Below are 20,100 nucleotides of genomic sequence, written 5' to 3' on the forward strand. Positions count from 1 at the left end.
CTGTTTCTTAACATGTCCTCTATTTGGTGGAGATGTGTGGTTTTATGGTCATTAACGTTTTTTGCTCTGATGCTTTTGTATGATAGAAAATTGTTAATGAGATACAGCAATTTTATCTGGATTTTTGGAATTATGTTGTGTTAATCTAGCTCTGGGTACTTAAGTTTTGAGTTATGTTAGAATTGCTCAAGGTAGTTATGGCTATAAATTCACTTCTCTGAGTTTATGTTATCACAACTGGAGTTAGAGATCCAACATGGTAGGCACTGTGAGCTGTGGAATACTAAAATTCTTATTTGAGCGGAGCTGATTTTCTTGGAGAAGAAACAATGTTTCCCTTGAATCTGCATCTGTTCCAGCAATTTAGATAAATAAATATGTTGATCTTGGCGAGACATTTGAACTCATATGTAATCCTATAATATGATTATTTTAATAATATTCAAGATAAAAGGATTTAAATTTTTCTTCCTGTAGTGTTGAATTTGTACATTTTCCTGATGTTTCTTAAACATGTCCTCTATTTGGTGGAGATGTGTGGTTTTATGGTCGTTCACATGTTTTGTTGCTCTGATGCTTTTGTATGAGAGAAAGTTGCTCTGATGCTTTTGTATGAGAGAAAATTGGTAACGAGATGCGGCAATTTTATCTTGATGTTTGCAATTGTGTTTTGTTAATCTAATTCTCAGTGCTTAAGTTATGAGTTATGTTACTTTTAATTTCTCAAGTTAGTTATGGCTAGGTTTTTTTTATCACAATTGGAGCTAGAGATAAAACATGATAGGAGCTGTGAGCTGTGGAAAGGTGAAATTCTTATTGGAGTGGAGCTGATTTTCTTGGAAGAGGAAAAAACATACAAAAGGCAAAGGAAAATGCTAAAATGTAAAAGTAAATTTTAATGATGCTATGGATTAAAAAAATAGTCATGGTATTACCAATATAGAGATACAGAAGACGAGGGTCAAGCGGGATTCCAAGATTTCTATGTCATGTTATTGACTATAACACCACACCAAATTAGACATAGATGCAGACATTTTACAGTGGCTACAGATTTTGTTTTGCCCCCAAGTAACTAAGCAAATTCGGCTACTTAGTAAAGACTTAAATGGAAATAAATTATAAATCCCATAAGACTTAAATGGAAATAAATTATAAATCCCATTGTTATTCTAATTCCTTATAAAATTTGCATTAATTTTTATTTTCACATTTATCCATTTCGATTCTTGCTTAGCGGAACACTACCTCTCAATGGCAAAGCCATTATATTTCCTTGAGAAAATCATAGTTCGAGTCCTCCTCTCTACAAAAGGAAAAGAAAAGAAAAAATTATTATTTATCATTATTGGTATGTTATAAATTTTAATTAGGATATTTAATTTTATTATTTTTATTTGAAAATTTTAAAAATAAATCCTTCAATGGTAAAAAAAAAAAAAAATAAATAAAATTACTATTTAACATATAAATTCTTTGATAATTATTTACTAATGATAATAATAGTAGTTTAAAAAAAATGGTAATACTTCTTTATTTTGAGATTTTTTATTCATACGCAAAATTTATTAAATATACCACAATTTAAATAATTTTAATATTACAACTATATCCATTAATAAAATGTTAAACCTTAAATAAAGGGAAAAATTTTCATTTAGACCATTTTGATTTTGGTTAATTATATTTAAATCTATATTTATTAAAAATTGTACTCTGAACTATCAATTAATTTTTTTTGATTAATTTTTACAATTAAAATCATAAATAAATATAATAAAACTAAAAAATCTAAATGAAATTTGTCTTAAATAAATAAAAAATATATGGTAAAATTAATATTAATTTGGAAATAATTTTTAAAGTTCAAAAAGAGCTCTAAAAACAGTAAAAACACCTCCTCTAATATTTGATAAATTATTTTTATAGAAAAATTAAATAGAAGAAATAATTATTATTCGTATAAAAAAAATCAGTTGAAATAATTTCTAAGTGAGGCCCTTGTTTATAATAATAATAACAATAATAATAATAATAATAATAATAAAGTGAACCCTTTGTCCCTGTGCCTTGAAATGTTGTTCCAAAAACGTTAAGCTTCCGTCTCCACACTGCGTGCCTCTTTACAGCCGCTCTTTTCGTTTCTAAGGAAAAAAAAGAAAAAAAAAGAAAAGAAATTCAGAGCTGTGGGTGAGAATTCGCATGGGAACTCCGGAGGCTACGCGAGAACCCTGTCCCGATCGTATTCTTGACGACATCGGCGGTGCTTTTGCTATGGGGGCCGTCGGCAGCTCCGCTTTTTACTTTCTCAAAGGTCTCCGCAACTCCCCCAGTGGTGCTCGGTTCCCTGGCGCCTGCCAAGCCGTCAGGATGAACTCCCCTCGTGTCGGCGGCGGCTTCGCCGTCTGGGGCGGCTTGTTCTCCACTTTCGATTGCGGCTTGGTTTACCTCCGCCAAAAGGAGGATCCTTGGAACTCCATCATGGCCGGCGCCGCCACCGGCGGCTTGCTCCAGATGCGTCAGGGTCTCCCCTCAGCGGCTCGTTCGGCTGCTGTTGGTGGTGTACTGTTGGCTTTGATCGAAGGTGCTGGAATCATGATCAACAAGTTCGCTGAACAAAATCAACGGGTTATTCTTGAAGAGCCGCCGCCCAATCTGCCCGCCTTGCCTGGGTATCCGAGCCAGCTGCCGGGGCAGCCAGGTCCTGAAGTGGCGTTGTCAACTGGGTCTTCTTCCGATTCGGGTTCCGATTCGTGGGTTGGTGGGTGGTTCGGTGGTGGAAAGAAGAAAGAGTCTCAAGTACCGTCGAGTAGTGGAAGCGAAACCAAGGTTTTGGAGAGTTACGATGCACCCCCTGTGCCAAGTTTTGAGTATAAGTGATTTTTGGGTGAAAAAAATGTGATTTTGATTAAAAAAAAAAATCAATTTAAAATCAGTTCGTTGTTAGAAGAGGTATGGTTTTGAGAACTGGGGAATTAGTGAATTTAACGTTTTTATGCTTTTACTATTGTTTTGGAAACCTGCTATTTACTGCAATTCTGCTTTTTATTTCATATAATTATATTTATGAATTCTGCCTGTAAAATAATGCTTCTTACCAATGGAATTTTGACTGAGAGCAGCTGCTATTAAGTATTAGATATTTGGGAGTTCAATCTACTACTTGTATGATTGTGGCTCTGAAGTTCATTTTCTAAGAATGGAATCATGAGAGGGAAAATAAAGAGCTTGTAATTCTTGTTGTATATGGCAGTGGTTTATTGTCTTGCTCTTACCTTTCTTTTGGCCAGAAAGGTGTTCATTAAAGGATTAACTTACAGGCTTCATTGATTGGTTTCCCATTATGTTTGTTTGGTGGTTAGTGTTTGAACAAACCTGTTACATGCAGCATATGGTGGTGGGTTGTGACTCTCGCTGGTGGGTTTGTAGAAAGGTTAGCTACGTTTTGATTCTGATTTATAGGTGGAGATTTTGTTGTTATCAGCTCTTGAAGTTTGAAAAAGCAAATGAGATACTATCAAACGCTGTTGAATTCCTGTCACTTCATAGTTTATCATCCTATGGATTTGCTTCTCTTTCTTGTTGATTCATTTTTTACCGTTCTTGTTGGGGTACTTGTGCACTTCGTATGGTGTCTTCATTCACTATTATGAGAATGTACTGTGTAATGCAGTTATGAATGATATTAATACCGAGGCTCACTGCTGAAGAACACAGAACTCCCATTTGCAGGGAGATGACATTTTGTCTGGAAACTTGGATCAAAATATTATGTAGTTGAATGAGTGAAATATGCCTTGCACAATCATATACGGCTCTTTACCTAGTTCATTCAGACCGCAGTCTAGTAGTTGTATTGAAATTCTGGAAATGAATATCTTTATTGGATTCAAACTGCAGATTGGACTCAATCTGGAGAAAGAATGCTGGATGCTTTGTTGGTTTAGCCTGCAGTACTTTTGGCGCTATTTCTCTTACCAATGGTAGAACTCACTTGAACTATAATGTTAAGAATCTCACTTGCATTGATTCCGTAGTTATGTTTCAGAATGAAGGATTTCATAGACCAGTAATTTCTGTAATTTGTATATCAAAAGACTGATTTAGATCTTGTTTTATGAATTTGTAAATGGTAATATTGCAGTTTTACTTGGCGCAAGCTTTGTAGAGGTGCTTTGTTTCTTTGGTGGATCATGCTTGGCCATTGCTGCACCATTGAGAATATGGATATTTTTCTTTTCCATCATTAGCATGACCATTACTCTATTCAATTGATCTAGGTGAGCGAAACCCTTCAAAGTTCTAGCAGTAAGATTGGCTCAATGTTAAGTAAGAATGAGCCATGAGCATGAATTCATGATATGTTATATGGAGTGTAAATGCATTGCCCGTTTTAATTCCTTTACCTCCATAGCTTTGTCTGCAATTTCTATTTATGCTTTTAACATTATTTCGTATATTTATATGATTATGCATGGATTTTGATTTATATAGTGTTTTTTTTTGGGATAGAAAATAAATACTAGAGGCTTGCTTACCAATCAAAAAATAAAAATAAAAATTATGCACCTATTTTTGAGTGGGGCCAAAATTTTTTCCAAAAGAAAGCGTTGTATATTTCCATGACAATAATGTTTGATTAAATATTTTCCATTGATGTCTTCTCACAGTCTCACTTGCTTGAACTCGACAATGCAAAGATATTTACATATTTAATCATGTCATTCCGTCACTTATTTGTTTTGATTTAACCCACACAACATGGCAATTGGCGAGAGCTACAAGTGAAATGTTTTGTTTTTTTGACATTCTTTGTTAGATCATACCTACGTCAAATTGACAATATTATAAAAAATATATATTATAGGTTGACAAACACTTTTAAGGGTATTAATTTACCAAAAATAAAATAAAACAAAATAAAACCCCATTGTTATTCTAATCCCTTGAAAAAATTTGTCGTAAACATATAAGGATATTGCCTTAACTCTTATTTTAATAGTTATCCAGTTCAATTCTTGCTTATCCGGCATAATTCAGTGTTAGAATCCTCCTATTGCTTGCTAATTCAGAACAAGCTCACATTGGGGGAAAAAATGAAACAAACAAATGCAGAGCGGCCTCTTTTTCTAATGATATGTAACGGATCTTAAAATGGAACAAAATTACCGAAAAAACATGTTCGTTTTTCGTCGGTGGCCCTGAAATTCCCCGGAACCAACACACATAAAATGCTACTCTCACTCTCACAACGCTCTCACCTTCGCTACTTCCACTCCCTCTCCCACTCCTCCATCTCCTCAATCTCTTTCACCTTCTGACAATCCTCCGCCGCTCCATGGCCACCGCCGCCGAGCCCATCGTCAGCCCATCAAAGACCCGCGTGGGCTGGATCGGTACCGGAGTCATGGGCCGCTTCATGTGCGCCCATATCATCAACGCTGGCTACTCTCTCACCGTCTTCAACCGCACTCTTGCCAAGGCCCAACCCCTCGTCGACTTGGGGGCCCACCTGGCCAACTCCCCCCTCGCCGTCGCTTCCCAATCCGACGTCGTCTTTACCATCGTCGGCTACCCCTCCGATGTCCGCTCAGTTCTCTTGGACCCCACCTCCGGAGCACTCGCCGGCCTCCGCTCTGGGGGTGTCCTCGTTGACATGACCACCTCGGAGCCCTCCCTTGCCATCGAGATAGCCACCGCCGCAGCTGCCAAGGGTTGTGCCTCGATTGATGCTCCTGTATCCGGCGGCGATCGTGGAGCGAAGAACGCTACACTGGCTATCTTCGCCGGCGGCGATGAAACCGTGGTTCAACGACTGAATCCACTATTTGCCCTCTTGGGTAAGGTTAATTATATGGGCTCTCCGGGAAGAGGACAGTTTGCGAAGCTAGCGAACCAGATAACCATAGCTTCGACCATGGTGGGGTTGGTGGAAGGTATGGTTTATGCTCACAAAGCGGGTCTCGATGTGGGTTTGTTTTTGAATGCGATATCCACCGGTGCCGCCGGGTCAAAGTCTCTGGATTTACATGGGCCTCGGATTCTTAAGAGGGATTTCGAGCCCGGGTTCTATGTGCATCACTTCGTTAAGGACTTGGGGATTTGTTTGAAGGAGTGCCAGAACTTGGGGCTTGCTCTTCCTGGGTTGGCCTTGGCTCAGCAGCTTTACCTCTCGTTAAAGGCTCATGGGGAAGGGAATTTGGGAACCCAAGCTGTTATTTTGGCTCTGGAGCGGCTTAACAATGTTACCCTTGAAGCTGCTTCTGCTCCAGCAACTTAAATCGATGAATTGAATAATAAGATGATGATGAGATGATTGTGGGCAGACAATTGAACTCATGTAATACCCTATATTATGAATATATGAATAATATTCACGTTAAAAATATTTATCTTCCTGCTGTGTTGAATTTGTACATTTTCCTGCTGTTTCTTAACATGTCCTCTATTTGGTGGAGATGTGTGGTTTTATGGTCATTAACGTTTTTTGCTCTGATGCTTTTGTATGATAGAAAATTGTTAATGAGATACAGCAATTTTATCTGGATTTTTGAAATTATGTTGTGTTAATCTAGCTCTGGGTGCTTAAGTTTTGAGTTATGTTAGAATTGCTCAAGGTAGTTATGGCTATAAATTCACTTCTCTGAGTTTATGTTATCACAACTGGAGTTAGAGATCCAACATGGTAGGCACTGTGAGCTGTGGAATACTAAAATTCTTATTTGAGCGGAGCTGATTTTCTTGGAGAAGAAACAATGTTTCCCTTGAATCTGCATCTGTTCCAGCAATTTAGATAAATAAATATGATGATCTTGGCGAGACATTTGAACTCATATGTAATCCTATGATATGATTATTTTAATAATATTCATGATAAAAGGATTTAAATTTTTCTTCCTGTAGTTTTGAATTTGTACATTTTCCTGATGTTTCTTAAACATGTCCTCTGTTTGGTGGAGATGTGTGGTTTTATGGTCGTTCACATGTTTTGTTGCTCTGATGCTTTTGTATGAGAGAAAGTTGCTCTGATGCTTTTGTATGAGAGAAAATTGGTAACGAGATGCGGCAATTTTATCTTGATGTTTGCAATTGTGTTTTGTTAATCTAATTCTCAGTGCTTAAGGTATTAGTTATGTTGGTTTTAATTTCTCAAGTTAGTTATGGCTAGGTTTTTTTTATCACAATTGGAGTTAGAGATAAAACATGATAGGAGCTGTGAGCTGTGGAAAGGTGAAATTCTTATTGGAGTGTGTGGAAGATGAAAAAACATACAAAAGGCAAAGGAAAATGCTAAAATGTAAAAGTAAATTTTAATGATGCTATGGATTAAAAAAATAGTCATGGTATTACCAATATAGAGATAAAGAAGACGAGGGTCAAGCGGGATTCCAAGATTTCTATGTCATGTTATTGACTATAACACCACACCAAATTAGACATAGATGCAGACATTTTACAGTGGCTACAGAAACATTAGCTGTTACACTTTCTTATTGTCTCTTTTACGAGATTTATGTCATCTTCTTACCTTAACAAATTTTAAATCTTGAAATTATGTTTATGGATGATTAGATATGTTTATATGTAATTTTTTGTTCCCTACCTGAATAAAGCTCTTTGGGTGTTCAATTGTCCTTGATACCATAAGCAAATGCATTGTATTATGGCCTGTGGGTAGGTTGGTGAATGCTACAAAACCACTCCTGTGGATTGTGTTTTTGCAGCCTGAGCTGTAACATTGAATCAGTTAATATGTGTAGATTGATGCATTTGTCTAAGATTTGAGCTAATGCCAGATACTCTGGTTTTTGGCTTTTTATGTTTTTGTCTTTAGTGATTGTTAATTCGGGAAACTTCCCAAGTCAATTTCATCAGGTATACAATGAGTCAATGCCAGTTCCAACATACATCCATCAAGTGGTTTCTCTTTATGAGTATATGCCATAAAATATTGAAAAAGCAAAGTGGAGTTTCTTCTCTCAAAGCTGAGTTTATACCGTAAAACACTGAATTCCTCACCTTAAACGTTGGAAACTCTCTGTTTTTGGCAGAATGATAAGCAAGTTCTACAAAGAAACTATATGTTAAGTTCCATGTTGTGTAGACAGTCAAGTTTACACTTCTACTGAACCACATTCACTAATGACTGTCATGTAGACGGTGAAGTTTACACTTCTACTGAGCCACATGCACTAATTACTCCATGGATTAGCACTTTTTGAATTTTTGCCTTGAGAAACTTATCAACTCAACTCTGGGAATGTTTTTTAGCTATCCATGTGCTCAATTTGGTGATAATTTGTCAGTCAACTCAGTTGTAAAATAGATATTTTATTCATTGTTTTGTTTTTTTTCTATTATATAACTTTCAAATATAATTATGTCTAGGATGATATCCATCTAACTCACCTTTTTATTTTTATTTTTCTTTCTGGTGCTGTTGAGGAAGTTTTACAAGCACAGATATGATTATCAACTGAGCTAATTCCGGATCGTTAACTTTTTAAGCTATAATCTTAGACTGAACTAAGGTGAAAGGTTGTCATATTCTGCTTTCATCATGCATTTTGAGAATGTATACTCCCAACATTCTCATAACTAGGTCGTGTAAACATATTATATATATTGAGCTATGCTTTCTTTTATGCCCTTTTTCTTCATCCACTAAATCAGTCTTTTCTTGCACCAAAGTGGGTTTATCATCGAACCCTCCTTTTAGTAAGAAAGACAATCATTAAAGGGTTATCTTACAATGCATGCGGGCTTGATTGATTTTCCATTATGTTTTTTTGGTGATTATTGTTAGAACAGGCCTATTAATGCAAGCATGGTGGGTGGTTGTCACTGGCTGGTGGATTAGTAGCAAGGTTTGGTAAGTTTTGATTTTGATTTTATCGGAGGAAAATTTATTTTTTTGTTTAGGATTTTGGTGTCTTCTTTAACTATTGTGAGAATGTAATGCATTTATAAATGATATCCATACTGTGGCTCCCTGCAGAGAAATGTTAAACTACAATTGCAGGTGGATGTCATTCTGTGTAGAAACTTGGATCAAAATAATGTGCAGTGGAATGTGTTGGCCTAACTAGTGGCTCTTTACCTAGTTCATTCAGTTACTAGTCTAATAGTTGTGTTAAAACTCTGGTAATAGTTATCTTCACTGGATTGAAACTGCAGATTGGAATCAACCTGGAGAAAGAAAACTGGATGCTTTATAAGTTTGGCCTAGTACTTTTGGAGCTGTTTCTTACCAATAGTAGAACTCACGTGAGCTACAATATATAGAATCTCACTTGCAATGATTGCATAGTTATGTTGCAGAATGAGGGATTTTGTAGTCCAGTAGTTTCTGTAATTTGTATATCTGGACTGATTTAGAACTTCTTTCATACACGCTTGTACGTTGTATTGATACTGTTCTAACTTGGTGCATGCTTTGGGGGGGCTTCCTTGTAATGTTTGTGAAAAGTGGTAATAGTCACTATTATGGCCCTTCTGCATATTGCTTCAGTAACTCTCTTCCTAAAATGGTGGTAAGCCTTCGCTTGGAGAAGGGTGCTTTGTTAGTTTAGTGGACCAGGCTTGGCCACTGTTGCACCATTGAGAATGTGGATATTTTTCTTTTCCATTCAGTAGCATAACCACTGAATGACTGAATGGTTTACTGTAGACCCCCTTCATACTATGCTTATCAAATATGAATTATATAGTCAACAAACTGCAGGATGAAAAAAAAAAAAAAAAAAAAAAAAAGACAGTAGTTTCTGAGGTTCTAGCGGTTAGATTTGCTCAAGGTTTAGTAAAAATTGAGACATGACTATGATAATTTATCAAGTTGGATTTGAATAATGCAAAATATAAGCGTTTCTTTTAGACATAAAATAAATGCCAGAGGTTATGGGAATTTATGTAACATTTTTGAGTGGCTCAAACCTTTTTTTTCCTTTTCTTTTCTGGCATAAGAAAACATTGTATAATTCAGAGTAATCCACATATTTAAAGCATGCATAAGATAAGAGCTAATAGTGAAAATTTCTTCAACAAATTTACTTTCTTTAACAGACTTACGTTTATGTCATAATTGATGTGCGAGGGGCTAAATCGAAGCAAAACTGAACTGCAAAGACATCTAAACAAAAGAAAACAAAACAATTGACTATTTCAAATTTAAATATATATTTTTTTCTAGTAACTAATGGTTTGTTTGATAGGCCATATTAAGCAATGCTAGTCTGTACTAAATAATACATTATTATGTTTGGTGCAGTTCAAAATTGAACAAAAGTGTACTTGCCTACACAATATCTTGCAGTATCTTGCAACTAAATAAACCCAAGACCCCGTTGGGTTTATGTTGCCTACACTAATTTTTTTATTTTTGTGTTTATTTACGAGTTAGAACTAAGATATAGACATTTACTTTGAAAAATAAAATCCATTCAAATAATATAAATCTTTATATTTCAATAAACATAGTTTTTCTTTTTTATTTTAAATATTATTTTCCAATATTATAATTTTGCGCAAAATTGTTTTTTTCCTTATTGCGTTTTCTTTTTTTCTTTTTCTTTTTTTCTCTACTAACAACTAGCTATTTCTATTTATAAATTATTTAATTTCTTAAAAAAAAAGTAAATCTCTACATAATTATCAAACAAATTGAGACACTTTTTGTCATAAAAATTTTTAATTATTTTTTATTTTTTATTTTTTACTTTTGTAATGTTATATAGCATTATATACTATAACTAGTAACATCAAAATAATTTTTTAAAATACATGAATAAAAATAGAAAATCAATTTTTATGTGGATAATATACTTTTTAATGAAAAATTATATGAATAATAATAATGAAAAAACAATTTTGTACAATTCAATAATGTAATTATTTTTTTAAAAATAAGATGAATAATAATAGAAATAAATTTTATTATGATAAAATGATTTTTTAACAAAAATTTATAGTACAGTATGACCTTGTATCAAAATAGTAAGTAAAGACTTTAAGGGAAATAGGTTACAAATCTCATTCTTATTCTGATTCCATATAAAATTTTTTAAACATGTAAAATTATATTTGCTTTAATTTTTATTTTCATACTTATCCTTTTAATACTTGCTTATTGAAACATCCTAACGGCAAAGCTTTTAAATTTCCTATAAAAGTTGAGAGTTCAATCCCTTACCCTTTGTAACAAAGGGAAGAAAAAAATATATACATAAATCCGTTTAAGAGTGATTCTTATAAATCATTTTCTAAACAGAAAAAGTGATTTTGTCAAAATTACCTAAGTGGTTTTTCAATAACAAAACCATTAAAAATGATTTCACAATTTTTTACTAATTATTATGAAAATTATTTTTATTCGTTTGGAAATGACTTTAACTATTTTAAAATCACTCACACTAAACATGCCTAATTGTTAATCTACACTCTTATCTCATGTCTGTCAATGTTAAGCACATTTTTATTGGTAAAAATAAAATAAAATGAAAGAATGAAAATGCATGGCAACCATCTATTAGAATGAAATGAAAAGCACCTTAAAAGGGAGCCAAATTCACCACCTAATTTTTCTTTTAAATTTGCACTAATATTTTGTTGTTTTTTCTTGGCAATACAACTTTATAAAGATATGAACGAAAGAGATTGTTAATATTTTTGAAACAAAATTAATTAAATTGTGTTTAAGGCAAAGCGCCAAAAAGCTAATGATATTAACCAAAACTTGTCGGTTCCCGGAACAGTACTTGGATAAGACATGAAAATTCTACTCTCACTCTCACTCTCACTCTCTCCAACTTCCACTCCTCCATTTCCTCACTCTCTCTTCCCTCTAAACCGACCTCCGCCGCTCCCATGGCCACCGCCGCCGAGCCCGTAGCCAGCCCATCAAAAACCCGCGTGGGCTGGATCGGAACCGGAGTCATGGGCCATTCCATGTGCTCCCACATCATCAATGCCGGTTACACTCTCACCGTCTTCAACCGGACTCTCTCCAAGGCCCAACCCCTCGTCGACTTGGGGGCCCACTTAGCCAACTCCCCCCTCGCCGTCGCTTCCCAATCGGACGTCGTCTTCACCATCGTCGGCTACCCCTCCGATGTCCGCTCAGTTCTCTTGGACCCCACCTCCGGAGCACTCGCCGGCCTCCTCTCCGGTGGGGTCCTCGTTGACATGAGCACGTCGGAACCCTCCCTTGCCGTCGAGATAGCCTCCGCGGCAGCCTCAAAGGGTTGTGCCTCGATCGACGCTCCGGTCTCCGGCGGCGATCTTGGAGCGAAGAATGGGACGCTGGCTATCTTCGCCGCCGGCGATGAAGCGGTGGTACAACGATTGAACCCACTATTTGCGCTTTTGGGTAAGGTTAACTACATGGGTTCTCCGGGAAAAGGACAGTTTGCGAAGCTGGCGAACCAGATTACCTTAGCTTCGAACATGGTAGGATTGGTGGAGGGTATGGTTTATGCTCACAAAGCGGGTCTCGATGTGGGTTTGTTTCTGAATGCGATATCTACAGGTGCGGCCGGGTCAAAGTCTCTGGATTTGTTTGGGGATCGGATTCTGAAGAGGGATTTCAAACCAGGGTTCTATGTGAATCACTTCGTTAAGGACTTGGGAATTTGTTTGAAGGAGTGTCAGATCATGGGTCTTGCTCTTCCTGGTTTGGCTTTGGCTCAGCAGCTTTACCTCTCGTTAAAGGCTCATGGTGAAGGGAATTTGGGAAACCAAGCTCTTATTTTGGCTCTGGAGCGCCTTAACAATGTTTCACTTGAATCTCCATCTGCTCCAGCAACTTAGACTGGTAAACTGAATAGTAATATGATGATGATGATGGGGCAGGTATTTGTAACTTATATGATTCTAAAATCAATAATATTCCCTATGAAAATATTAAATTTTCTTGCTGTTTTATCTGGATTTGTACATTTCCCTGCTGTTTCTTACTATATTCTCGGTTTGGTGGATATGTGGGGTTTCATGATCATTCATATTTTTTGATCTGATGATTTGTATAAATACAAAATTGGGAAGCAATTTTATATTGATCTTTGCAATTATGTTTTGTTAATCTGGTTCTCGGTGCTTAAGTTTTGAGTTATGTTGTTTGGAATGCTCAAGTTGGTTATGGCTGTCACTTCTTTGAGTTTCTGTTACTACGATTAGAGTTAGAGAACAAACATGATAGGAGCTGTGAGTTGTGGAATAGTGAAATTCTTATTTGAGTTGAGCTGATTTTCTTGGAAGAGAAGAAAACATACAAAAGGCAAAAAGAAATGCTAAAATGTGAAGGTAGATGTTAATGATGCTATGGATCAGGAAATGGTCATGGTATTCCTAATTTTATAGAGATAAAGAAGATAAGGGTCAAAGAGTGTTCAAGATTTTCCATGTCATGTTATCCACTGTTGCACTACTCTCCAGGACAAGGGGGCGGCAGTCATTTTTCCACTCTCGGGATTCATATTGAGAAGTTTACTGTTGGTTTTTATTCCTCGCTCTCACATAGGTGAACTTGGTTCGTTCAATTCTAAGTAAGACATAGATAGAGACATTTTAATGTGAAGGTAGATATTGAGGATGCTATGGATCAAGAAATGGTGACGATATTCCTAATATAGAGATAAAGAGGACTAGGGTCGAAGGTGTTCAGGATTTTCATGTTTTCATGTCATGTTATTGACTGTTACACTACTAAGTCAGACGTAGATACACACTTTACAGTGGCTACAGGAACATTAACCGTTAAACTTTCTTATTTGTCGCTTTTATAAGATTTATGTCATGTTCACACCTTTACAAAATCGAAATCCTGAAATTATAATGCATCTTCTGCTTCCTACCTGAAGAAAGCTCTTGCGGTGTTCAAATGTCCTTTCAGGTAGGTTGTTGAGTGGCATTAGAAACAACACTTTGGACTGTGTTTTTGCAGCCTAAGCTGTAACGTCGAAATGAGCAAGTATGTTGATTGACGGGTTTGACTAAGATTTAAGCTAATATTAGATGCCTTGGATTTTGGCTTTATGTTTGGCTATAAAGATTGTTAATCCTAGTCAATTTTATTACAATGGGTCAGCGCGAATTCTGACATGCATCCATCAAGTTATATCTCCTTATGAGTTCGATATGCCATAAAATACTGGAGAAGCAAAGCGGAGTTTCTTCTCTCAAATCTAGGACCTTGTGAAATAACACTGAACTCCCCACTTTAAACGTTGCAAACTGTCTGATTTTTAGCAGAATGATGAGCAGGCTCTAGGATATTAAGTTCTGTGTGGTGTAGACAGTGAAGTTTACGCCTCTACATAGCCAAATTCATTAATGACTCCAAAATTCACTAATGACTCCATGGTTAGCATTTCTTCAATGTTGCCTTCCAAACCTATTAACTCAACTCTTGGAAGGTTTTCTAGTGTTCAATTTGGTGTTATTGGTTAGTCAATTCTGTTGCAAAATAGATCTTTTTGTCATTTTTTTTCTTCTTCTCTATTATATGTAATTTTCAATTACAATTATGTTTAGAATATCTCTCTGCCTCACCATTTTATTTTCTTCTTTTTAGTGCTGTTAGAGATACTTTCACTATCACAAATATGATCATAGTTGGGCCATATATTCATGATCTGGAATTTTATAAGCTGTAAGGTTGGAGGTTGCAAGTCATATTCTACTCACATCGTGCGCATTTAGAGGACCTGCTCTTCCAACATTATCATAAGCAGGCCATGTAAAACATATAATATATCTAGTGTGCAATGTTTTCTTTTATTATCTTTTTCTTCTCTGGCATTAAGGATTGGTTCTTGAGAATAATTTTTGTCACATTAGATTTTTTTAACGTATATGGTACAAGATTAGACCAAGTCATTGAAAGGTCTATTTTGGTCAATATCCTCTGATAACACCTCCACTTTCATATTGGCACATCATTAAGGAATTTTGGCACTCAAATTTGAAATGCTACATTTCTTTGACTAGAAAATTCCTCTTTTCATTTTTACTTACATTTTTTTATTTTTTATTTTTATTTTTTGTATGAAGTAACAAATGAAAAAAGAAAGTAAAACAAAGGAAGACTGGAAATTAAGCAATAGAATCTTCTGATATTCATGGTTTCCTCTGGTTGGGTTGGGAGTGGGAGGTTCACAGCTTCCACTTCTTGTGCTTCCCAAATCTGTTCCCAAATTGGATTTATGACTAGTTTGTAACGCTCTTTTTCTTTATTTTACAGCAGGAAGCTGGATAACGTTGTAGAAATACAATGTGAAAGGAAAATTGATCCCAATATTAATTCCTCTAGAGGTATGCATTTTTTCAAATTGAATAATGACGAGCAAGAAAAAGGAGGACAGGAAAAATTGAAACGGGTGGAAGAATGATTTCTTTGATTTGTTTTTAGCATGAAAAATCTGAGTGGGATTGCTTTTTTTCCAATGAAAAAATTTCATTTAAATCCTATCTGAGTGGAGTTGTTTTTTTTCCAATAAAAAAAATTTCATTTAAACCTTTTTAATTTTGTTTTATTACACCTATATTTTTAAAAAATCATATTCAGAATTCATTTATCGGTTTTTTAAAATTAATTTTTATATATAAAAATTATAATTATAATTATGAAAAAATAAGGATTTAAATGAAATTTATGCTTTCCCAAAACACAAATTTGTGGAAAATACGAGTCAAAGTCTTGTACCACTCTGTGTCCCTTTTTGTGATTTATTTTATTCAATTTGGTTGTCTTCTTTGAAATGTCTTTGTTCAACAAAGGCGTCCCATTGTTTTCAAGTTTCTAGATTGGCGTTCCTTCTAGGAAAGTTCAATGCCGATTTTGCACCTTTCCTTCACGTAAGGTAAACGTTTACGGTCATACACTTGGGATAATAACGGGTTGTAAAATGACCCACAAACAATATTACAATCACCTTTTTTTTTTTTTTTGGGTGAATACATTACAATCACTTATATCTTAGAAATAACATTTCTTTATTGATTTTCTGGCCATCTAAAACCTCTAGCTGTTGACAATATTAATATAATAAAACCATTAGAACATGGATTTGGATCTTGTTCACCAGCAATGAAGTCAACGTTTGGTATTTGGTAATACTTGCTCGGTTCTTATCTAAATATCAGATTTCATTTAATATATTCTAAATTAAAGTATGCATAGTATATGATGCAGGTGCATTATCCAGTATATTGATGGGTTCGAAAGTTGTGACTTAGCCAGAAGAAGTGGTTCTAACGATGATTAATAGGAGTTGATTGTCTTTTACAATTTTTGGCAGAATAGGGATCTCTTCATCAGTATAACCATTGTTTTTAAATCAACAGAATAGGAATCTCTAAAGTCTGAATAGACTCTAAATAATGCACGATTGGTGGAAATTCATTTATTTCGGAGTTGACCATCATTTCTTTTGGTCCACTTTAGGAAAAAGAAGATAACCAACCCATTGATCACTCCCATTGATCTTTAAAAAGTCCAAAAATCCAAGCTTCTAACAACTAGCAGATTTCGGCTGTTTTCACGTTTCAGCTGTTGGTTTCACACCAGCTGAGCTAACATGCCAAATCAAATAACCATCCTCTAATAACACTCATCCTCAAGAAACAACATCGAAACCGAGGAAAGTTTTCCTAACTCTTTTCCAAATGGCTAAGACAACCACAACCCAAATATGTCTACAACTCCCACTTTGCGCCCTTGTCTTCCTTTTCATCATTCTTGGCCATGCAGACTCACAGTCACTACAAGATGAAGAACAAGCAGTCCTGCTGAGGATAAAGCAATACTGGGGAAACCCACCATTACTGAGTCGATGGAGTACAGCATCAAATTCTCCTCACTGTTCTTGGACAGGGATCCACTGCACTGATGGCTCAGTCACTGCTCTGTCACTGTTTACTTTCAACATCGAGGGGAAGTTCTCGCCTTTCATTTGTGACCTCAAGAACCTCACAAATCTTGTACTTGGGAACAACTCCATCGCTGATGAGTTCCCCAGGGCTATCTACAACTGTTCAAAGCTTGAGCAGTTAGACCTTTCTCTGAACTATTTCATTGGCACTGTTCCCAGTGACCTATACCGCCTTGATAAGCTTACCCATCTCGACCTTAGCGGCAATAACTTTTCCGGTGAAATCCCGGCGACTATTGGGCAGATGCAACAGCTTACGTACCTAAAGCTTACCAACAACTTGTTCAACGGTTCTTTCCCGCCAGAAATAAGTAACTTGTCTAACCTTGAAATGTTGGGATTAGGCTTCATGTCAAACTTTAAGCCATCCAGGCTTCCTTCCAACTATACCCAATTGAAGAAGTTGAAGTACTTATGGATTCCCCAGTCGAATATGATTGGGGAAATCCCAGAAAGCATTGGAGATATGGTATCTCTGAATGAAGTGGATCTATCAACAAATGGGTTGAGTGGGAAAATTCCAAGCAGTTTGTTTATGTTGAAGAATTTAAGTATTCTTTACCTTCACGTCAACCAACTGTCTAGGGAGATTCCACAGGTGGTTAAAGCTGTAAACTTGCGCGTGCTTGATCTCTCACAGAACAACTTAACAGGGCCAATACCAGAAGACTTTGGAAAGCTAACCAAGTTGACTGGTCTGAGTTTGTTTACGAATCAGTTCTCTGGTGCTATCCCAGAGAGCGTTGGCCGTCTACCATCGCTTATGGATCTCAAATTGTTTGACAATAATCTGTCAGGCACTCTGCCTCCAGACTTTGGTAGGTATTCACCGCTCAGAGAATTCCAGGTAGCTATGAATAGGCTTACTGGAAAATTACCTGAAAATTTGTGTTATGGGCGTAACTTGATAGGAGTTGTGGCTTTTGATAATGATCTCACCGGCGAATTGCCAGAATCACTCGGGAATTGCAGTGCTTTGTTAACAGTAAGTGTGAAGAATAACAGGCTTTCTGGGAATATTCCTAGTGGTTTGTGGACATCAACGAATATGTCTATCTTCACATTGAGCAACAACTCCTTTACCGGGGAGCTTCCTGAGAAGCTGTCCTTGAAGCTTTCTCGGCTCGAAATTAATGACAACAAGTTTTCTGGAAAGATTCCTGTTGGAGTGTCTTCCTGGAAGAGTTTGGTGGTGTTTAAGGCCAACAATAACCTCTTGACAGGTTCTATTCCTCAAGAATTAACTACTCTTTCTGGCCTAACAACTCTTTTTCTTCATCACAACAAGCTTACAGGCTCCCTTCCATCAGATATAGTATCATGGAAGTCCTTAAATACTCTTAATCTTGCTCAAAACCAACTCTCTGGACCACTTCCAAAGAAACTTGGTTCCTTACCAAGCCTTACTGATTTAGACCTTTCAGAAAACCAATTTTCTGGTCAAATTCCATCTGAATTTGGCCATCTGAGACTCAATATTCTCAATCTTTCTTCTAATCACCTAAGTGGGGTAATCCCACGTGAATTCGAGAACCCTGCATATAGCAACAGCTTCTTGAACAATCCAGGTCTATGTGCAGGTAGTGGATCGGTAAATCTCAGGAACTGCAATTTTAATCCCACAAAGTCCAACAAAATTTCTGTCCAATCTCTTGCTCTGATCGTGGCATCAGTGGTAGCAGCAATTTTGTTGGCTTCTTGCATATTACTTTTTGTGATCAGAGGCTACAAGAAAAAACATGGTTTGGGTGCAAAATGGAAGATTACCTCATTCCAGAGGTTGAATTTCACAGAATCAAAAATCCGGTCAGGACTGACTGAAAGCAACCTGATTGGAAGTGGAGGCTCAGGTAAAGTTTACCGAGTTCCTGTGAATCGTATTGGCGATGTTGTTGCAGTTAAAAAAATATGGAACAAAAGGAAGTTAGATGAGAGACTTGAAAAGGAATTCAATGCAGAAGTCAAAATTCTGAGTTCAATTCGACATTCTAATGTAGTGAAGCTGATGTGCTGTCTTTCCAGTGAGAACTCAAAGCTTCTGGTCTACGAGTATCTTGAAAACCGGAGCCTGGATCAATGGCTGCACAGCAAAAACAGGCCACCCGCCATTTCAGCAGGTTTTGGTACTGTCCAAAATGTTGTTCTGGACTGGCCTAAGAGGATGCAAATTGCCATAGGAGCTGCACAAGGACTCTGCTATATGCACCATGATTGCGTGCCACCTATTGTTCATCGAGACATTAAATTGAGCAACATTTTGCTGGATTCAGATTTCAATGCAAAAATAGCTGATTTTGGTCTAGCCAAGTTGTTGATCAGGCAAGGTGAACCTGCTACAATGTCAACTGTGGCTGGTTCTTTTGGCTACATGGCTCCAGGTAAACTGAACCCCCTACAAAAACTCTCCTTATCCTTTACTCATTTACTTTTTCCGTCAAAGGTCGTGAAAAGATTCATGTTTCCATATCTTTAATTGCAGAATATGCTCAATCAACGCGAGTGAATGAGAAAATTGATGTTTACAGTTTCGGGGTTGTCCTCCTTGAATTGGCAACTGGAAGACAAGCTAATCAAGGTGATGAACATACATCCCTTGCAGAATGGGCGTGGCGTCATGTTCAAGAAGGCAACGACATAGTTGAAGCCTTTGATGAAGAGGTCAAGGAACCTTGTTACTTGGAAGAAATGCGCAGTGTCTTCAAACTTGGGATAATCTGTACTGGGACACTGCCTTCTACTAGGCCTTCCATGAAGGAGGTTGTTCACATTTTGCTCAGATGTGGCAACCAACTTGCTTATGGCCAAAAGATTGTTTGGAATGAATATGATTTTGCTCCTCTCCTCAAGAACTCTAAGCGTGAGAGAGGTTTAGAAGAGGACAACCATAGCAGTTTGGCTACCATTGTATGATAATTTTGTTTCTTATTTTCTTTGGAAGAAAGGCTAGGAAGGGGGTGTCCGACAATGGCACACCTCGCTATTTGGAACAATAAGGATGTCTGAAAGTGCTCTTTAAGCTGATTGAACCATAGCTTGTACGTCAAGTCCTACCAACTATGTTACCTTGTACAGAGTAGTACATAGGGAGTAAGCCAATTATGTTTAAGCAAAAATAAGGACTATATTAGTGATCATCATTAATAATAATTCCAAAGTTTTGAACTTAAAAAAAGAA

General features: G+C 36.5%; 4 protein-coding genes across 4 annotated transcripts; all 4 read left to right on the forward strand.

Annotated features, from left to right (window-relative positions):
- The first annotated feature begins 2,052 nt into the window (after window positions 1–2,052).
- Window positions 2,053–4,489, forward strand: LOC125418108 (mitochondrial import inner membrane translocase subunit TIM17-2). The gene is made up of 2 exons (XM_016047350.4): window positions 2,053–2,952; window positions 3,901–4,489. The coding sequence occupies exon 1, from the start codon at window positions 2,203–2,205 to the stop codon at window positions 2,878–2,880; it is 678 nt and encodes a 225-aa protein (XP_015902836.3). The 5' UTR covers window positions 2,053–2,202; the 3' UTR covers window positions 2,881–2,952; window positions 3,901–4,489.
- A 628-nt stretch (window positions 4,490–5,117) lies between these two features.
- LOC107435733 (probable 3-hydroxyisobutyrate dehydrogenase-like 1, mitochondrial) lies at window positions 5,118–6,396 on the forward strand. The gene has a single exon (XM_016047360.4). It carries the CDS (start codon window positions 5,339–5,341, stop codon window positions 6,278–6,280), a length of 942 nt encoding a protein of 313 aa, XP_015902846.3. The 5' UTR covers window positions 5,118–5,338; the 3' UTR covers window positions 6,281–6,396.
- A 5,296-nt stretch (window positions 6,397–11,692) lies between these two features.
- Window positions 11,693–14,792, forward strand: LOC107435718 (probable 3-hydroxyisobutyrate dehydrogenase-like 1, mitochondrial). Its single transcript, XM_016047345.4, has 2 exons — window positions 11,693–12,846; window positions 14,567–14,792. The coding sequence occupies exon 1, from the start codon at window positions 11,863–11,865 to the stop codon at window positions 12,802–12,804; it is 942 nt and encodes a 313-aa protein (XP_015902831.2). The 5' UTR covers window positions 11,693–11,862; the 3' UTR covers window positions 12,805–12,846; window positions 14,567–14,792.
- A 1,164-nt stretch (window positions 14,793–15,956) lies between these two features.
- LOC107435719 (receptor-like protein kinase 5) lies at window positions 15,957–20,100 on the forward strand. The gene is made up of 3 exons (XM_025068059.3): window positions 15,957–16,104; window positions 16,187–19,303; window positions 19,405–20,100. The coding sequence occupies exons 2-3, from the start codon at window positions 16,660–16,662 to the stop codon at window positions 19,833–19,835; spliced, it is 3,075 nt and encodes a 1,024-aa protein (XP_024923827.3). The 5' UTR covers window positions 15,957–16,104; window positions 16,187–16,659; the 3' UTR covers window positions 19,836–20,100.

Source organism: Ziziphus jujuba, chromosome 11 (assembly GCF_031755915.1).
Source record: "Ziziphus jujuba cultivar Dongzao chromosome 11, ASM3175591v1".
Lineage (NCBI taxonomy): Eukaryota > Viridiplantae > Streptophyta > Magnoliopsida > Rosales > Rhamnaceae > Ziziphus > Ziziphus jujuba.

Coding starts and splice junctions, on each gene's coding strand:
- LOC125418108 (XM_016047350.4), top strand. CDS start 2,203: ATGGGAACTCCGGAGGCTACGCGAGAACCCTGTCCCGATCGTATTCTT.
- LOC107435733 (XM_016047360.4), top strand. CDS start 5,339: ATGGCCACCGCCGCCGAGCCCATCGTCAGCCCATCAAAGACCCGCGTG.
- LOC107435718 (XM_016047345.4), top strand. CDS start 11,863: ATGGCCACCGCCGCCGAGCCCGTAGCCAGCCCATCAAAAACCCGCGTG.
- LOC107435719 (XM_025068059.3), top strand. CDS start 16,660: ATGGCTAAGACAACCACAACCCAAATATGTCTACAACTCCCACTTTGC. Junction 19,304..19,404: donor TTTTGGCTACATGGCTCCAG/GTAAACTGAACC, acceptor CTTTAATTGCAG/AATATGCTCAATCAACGCGA.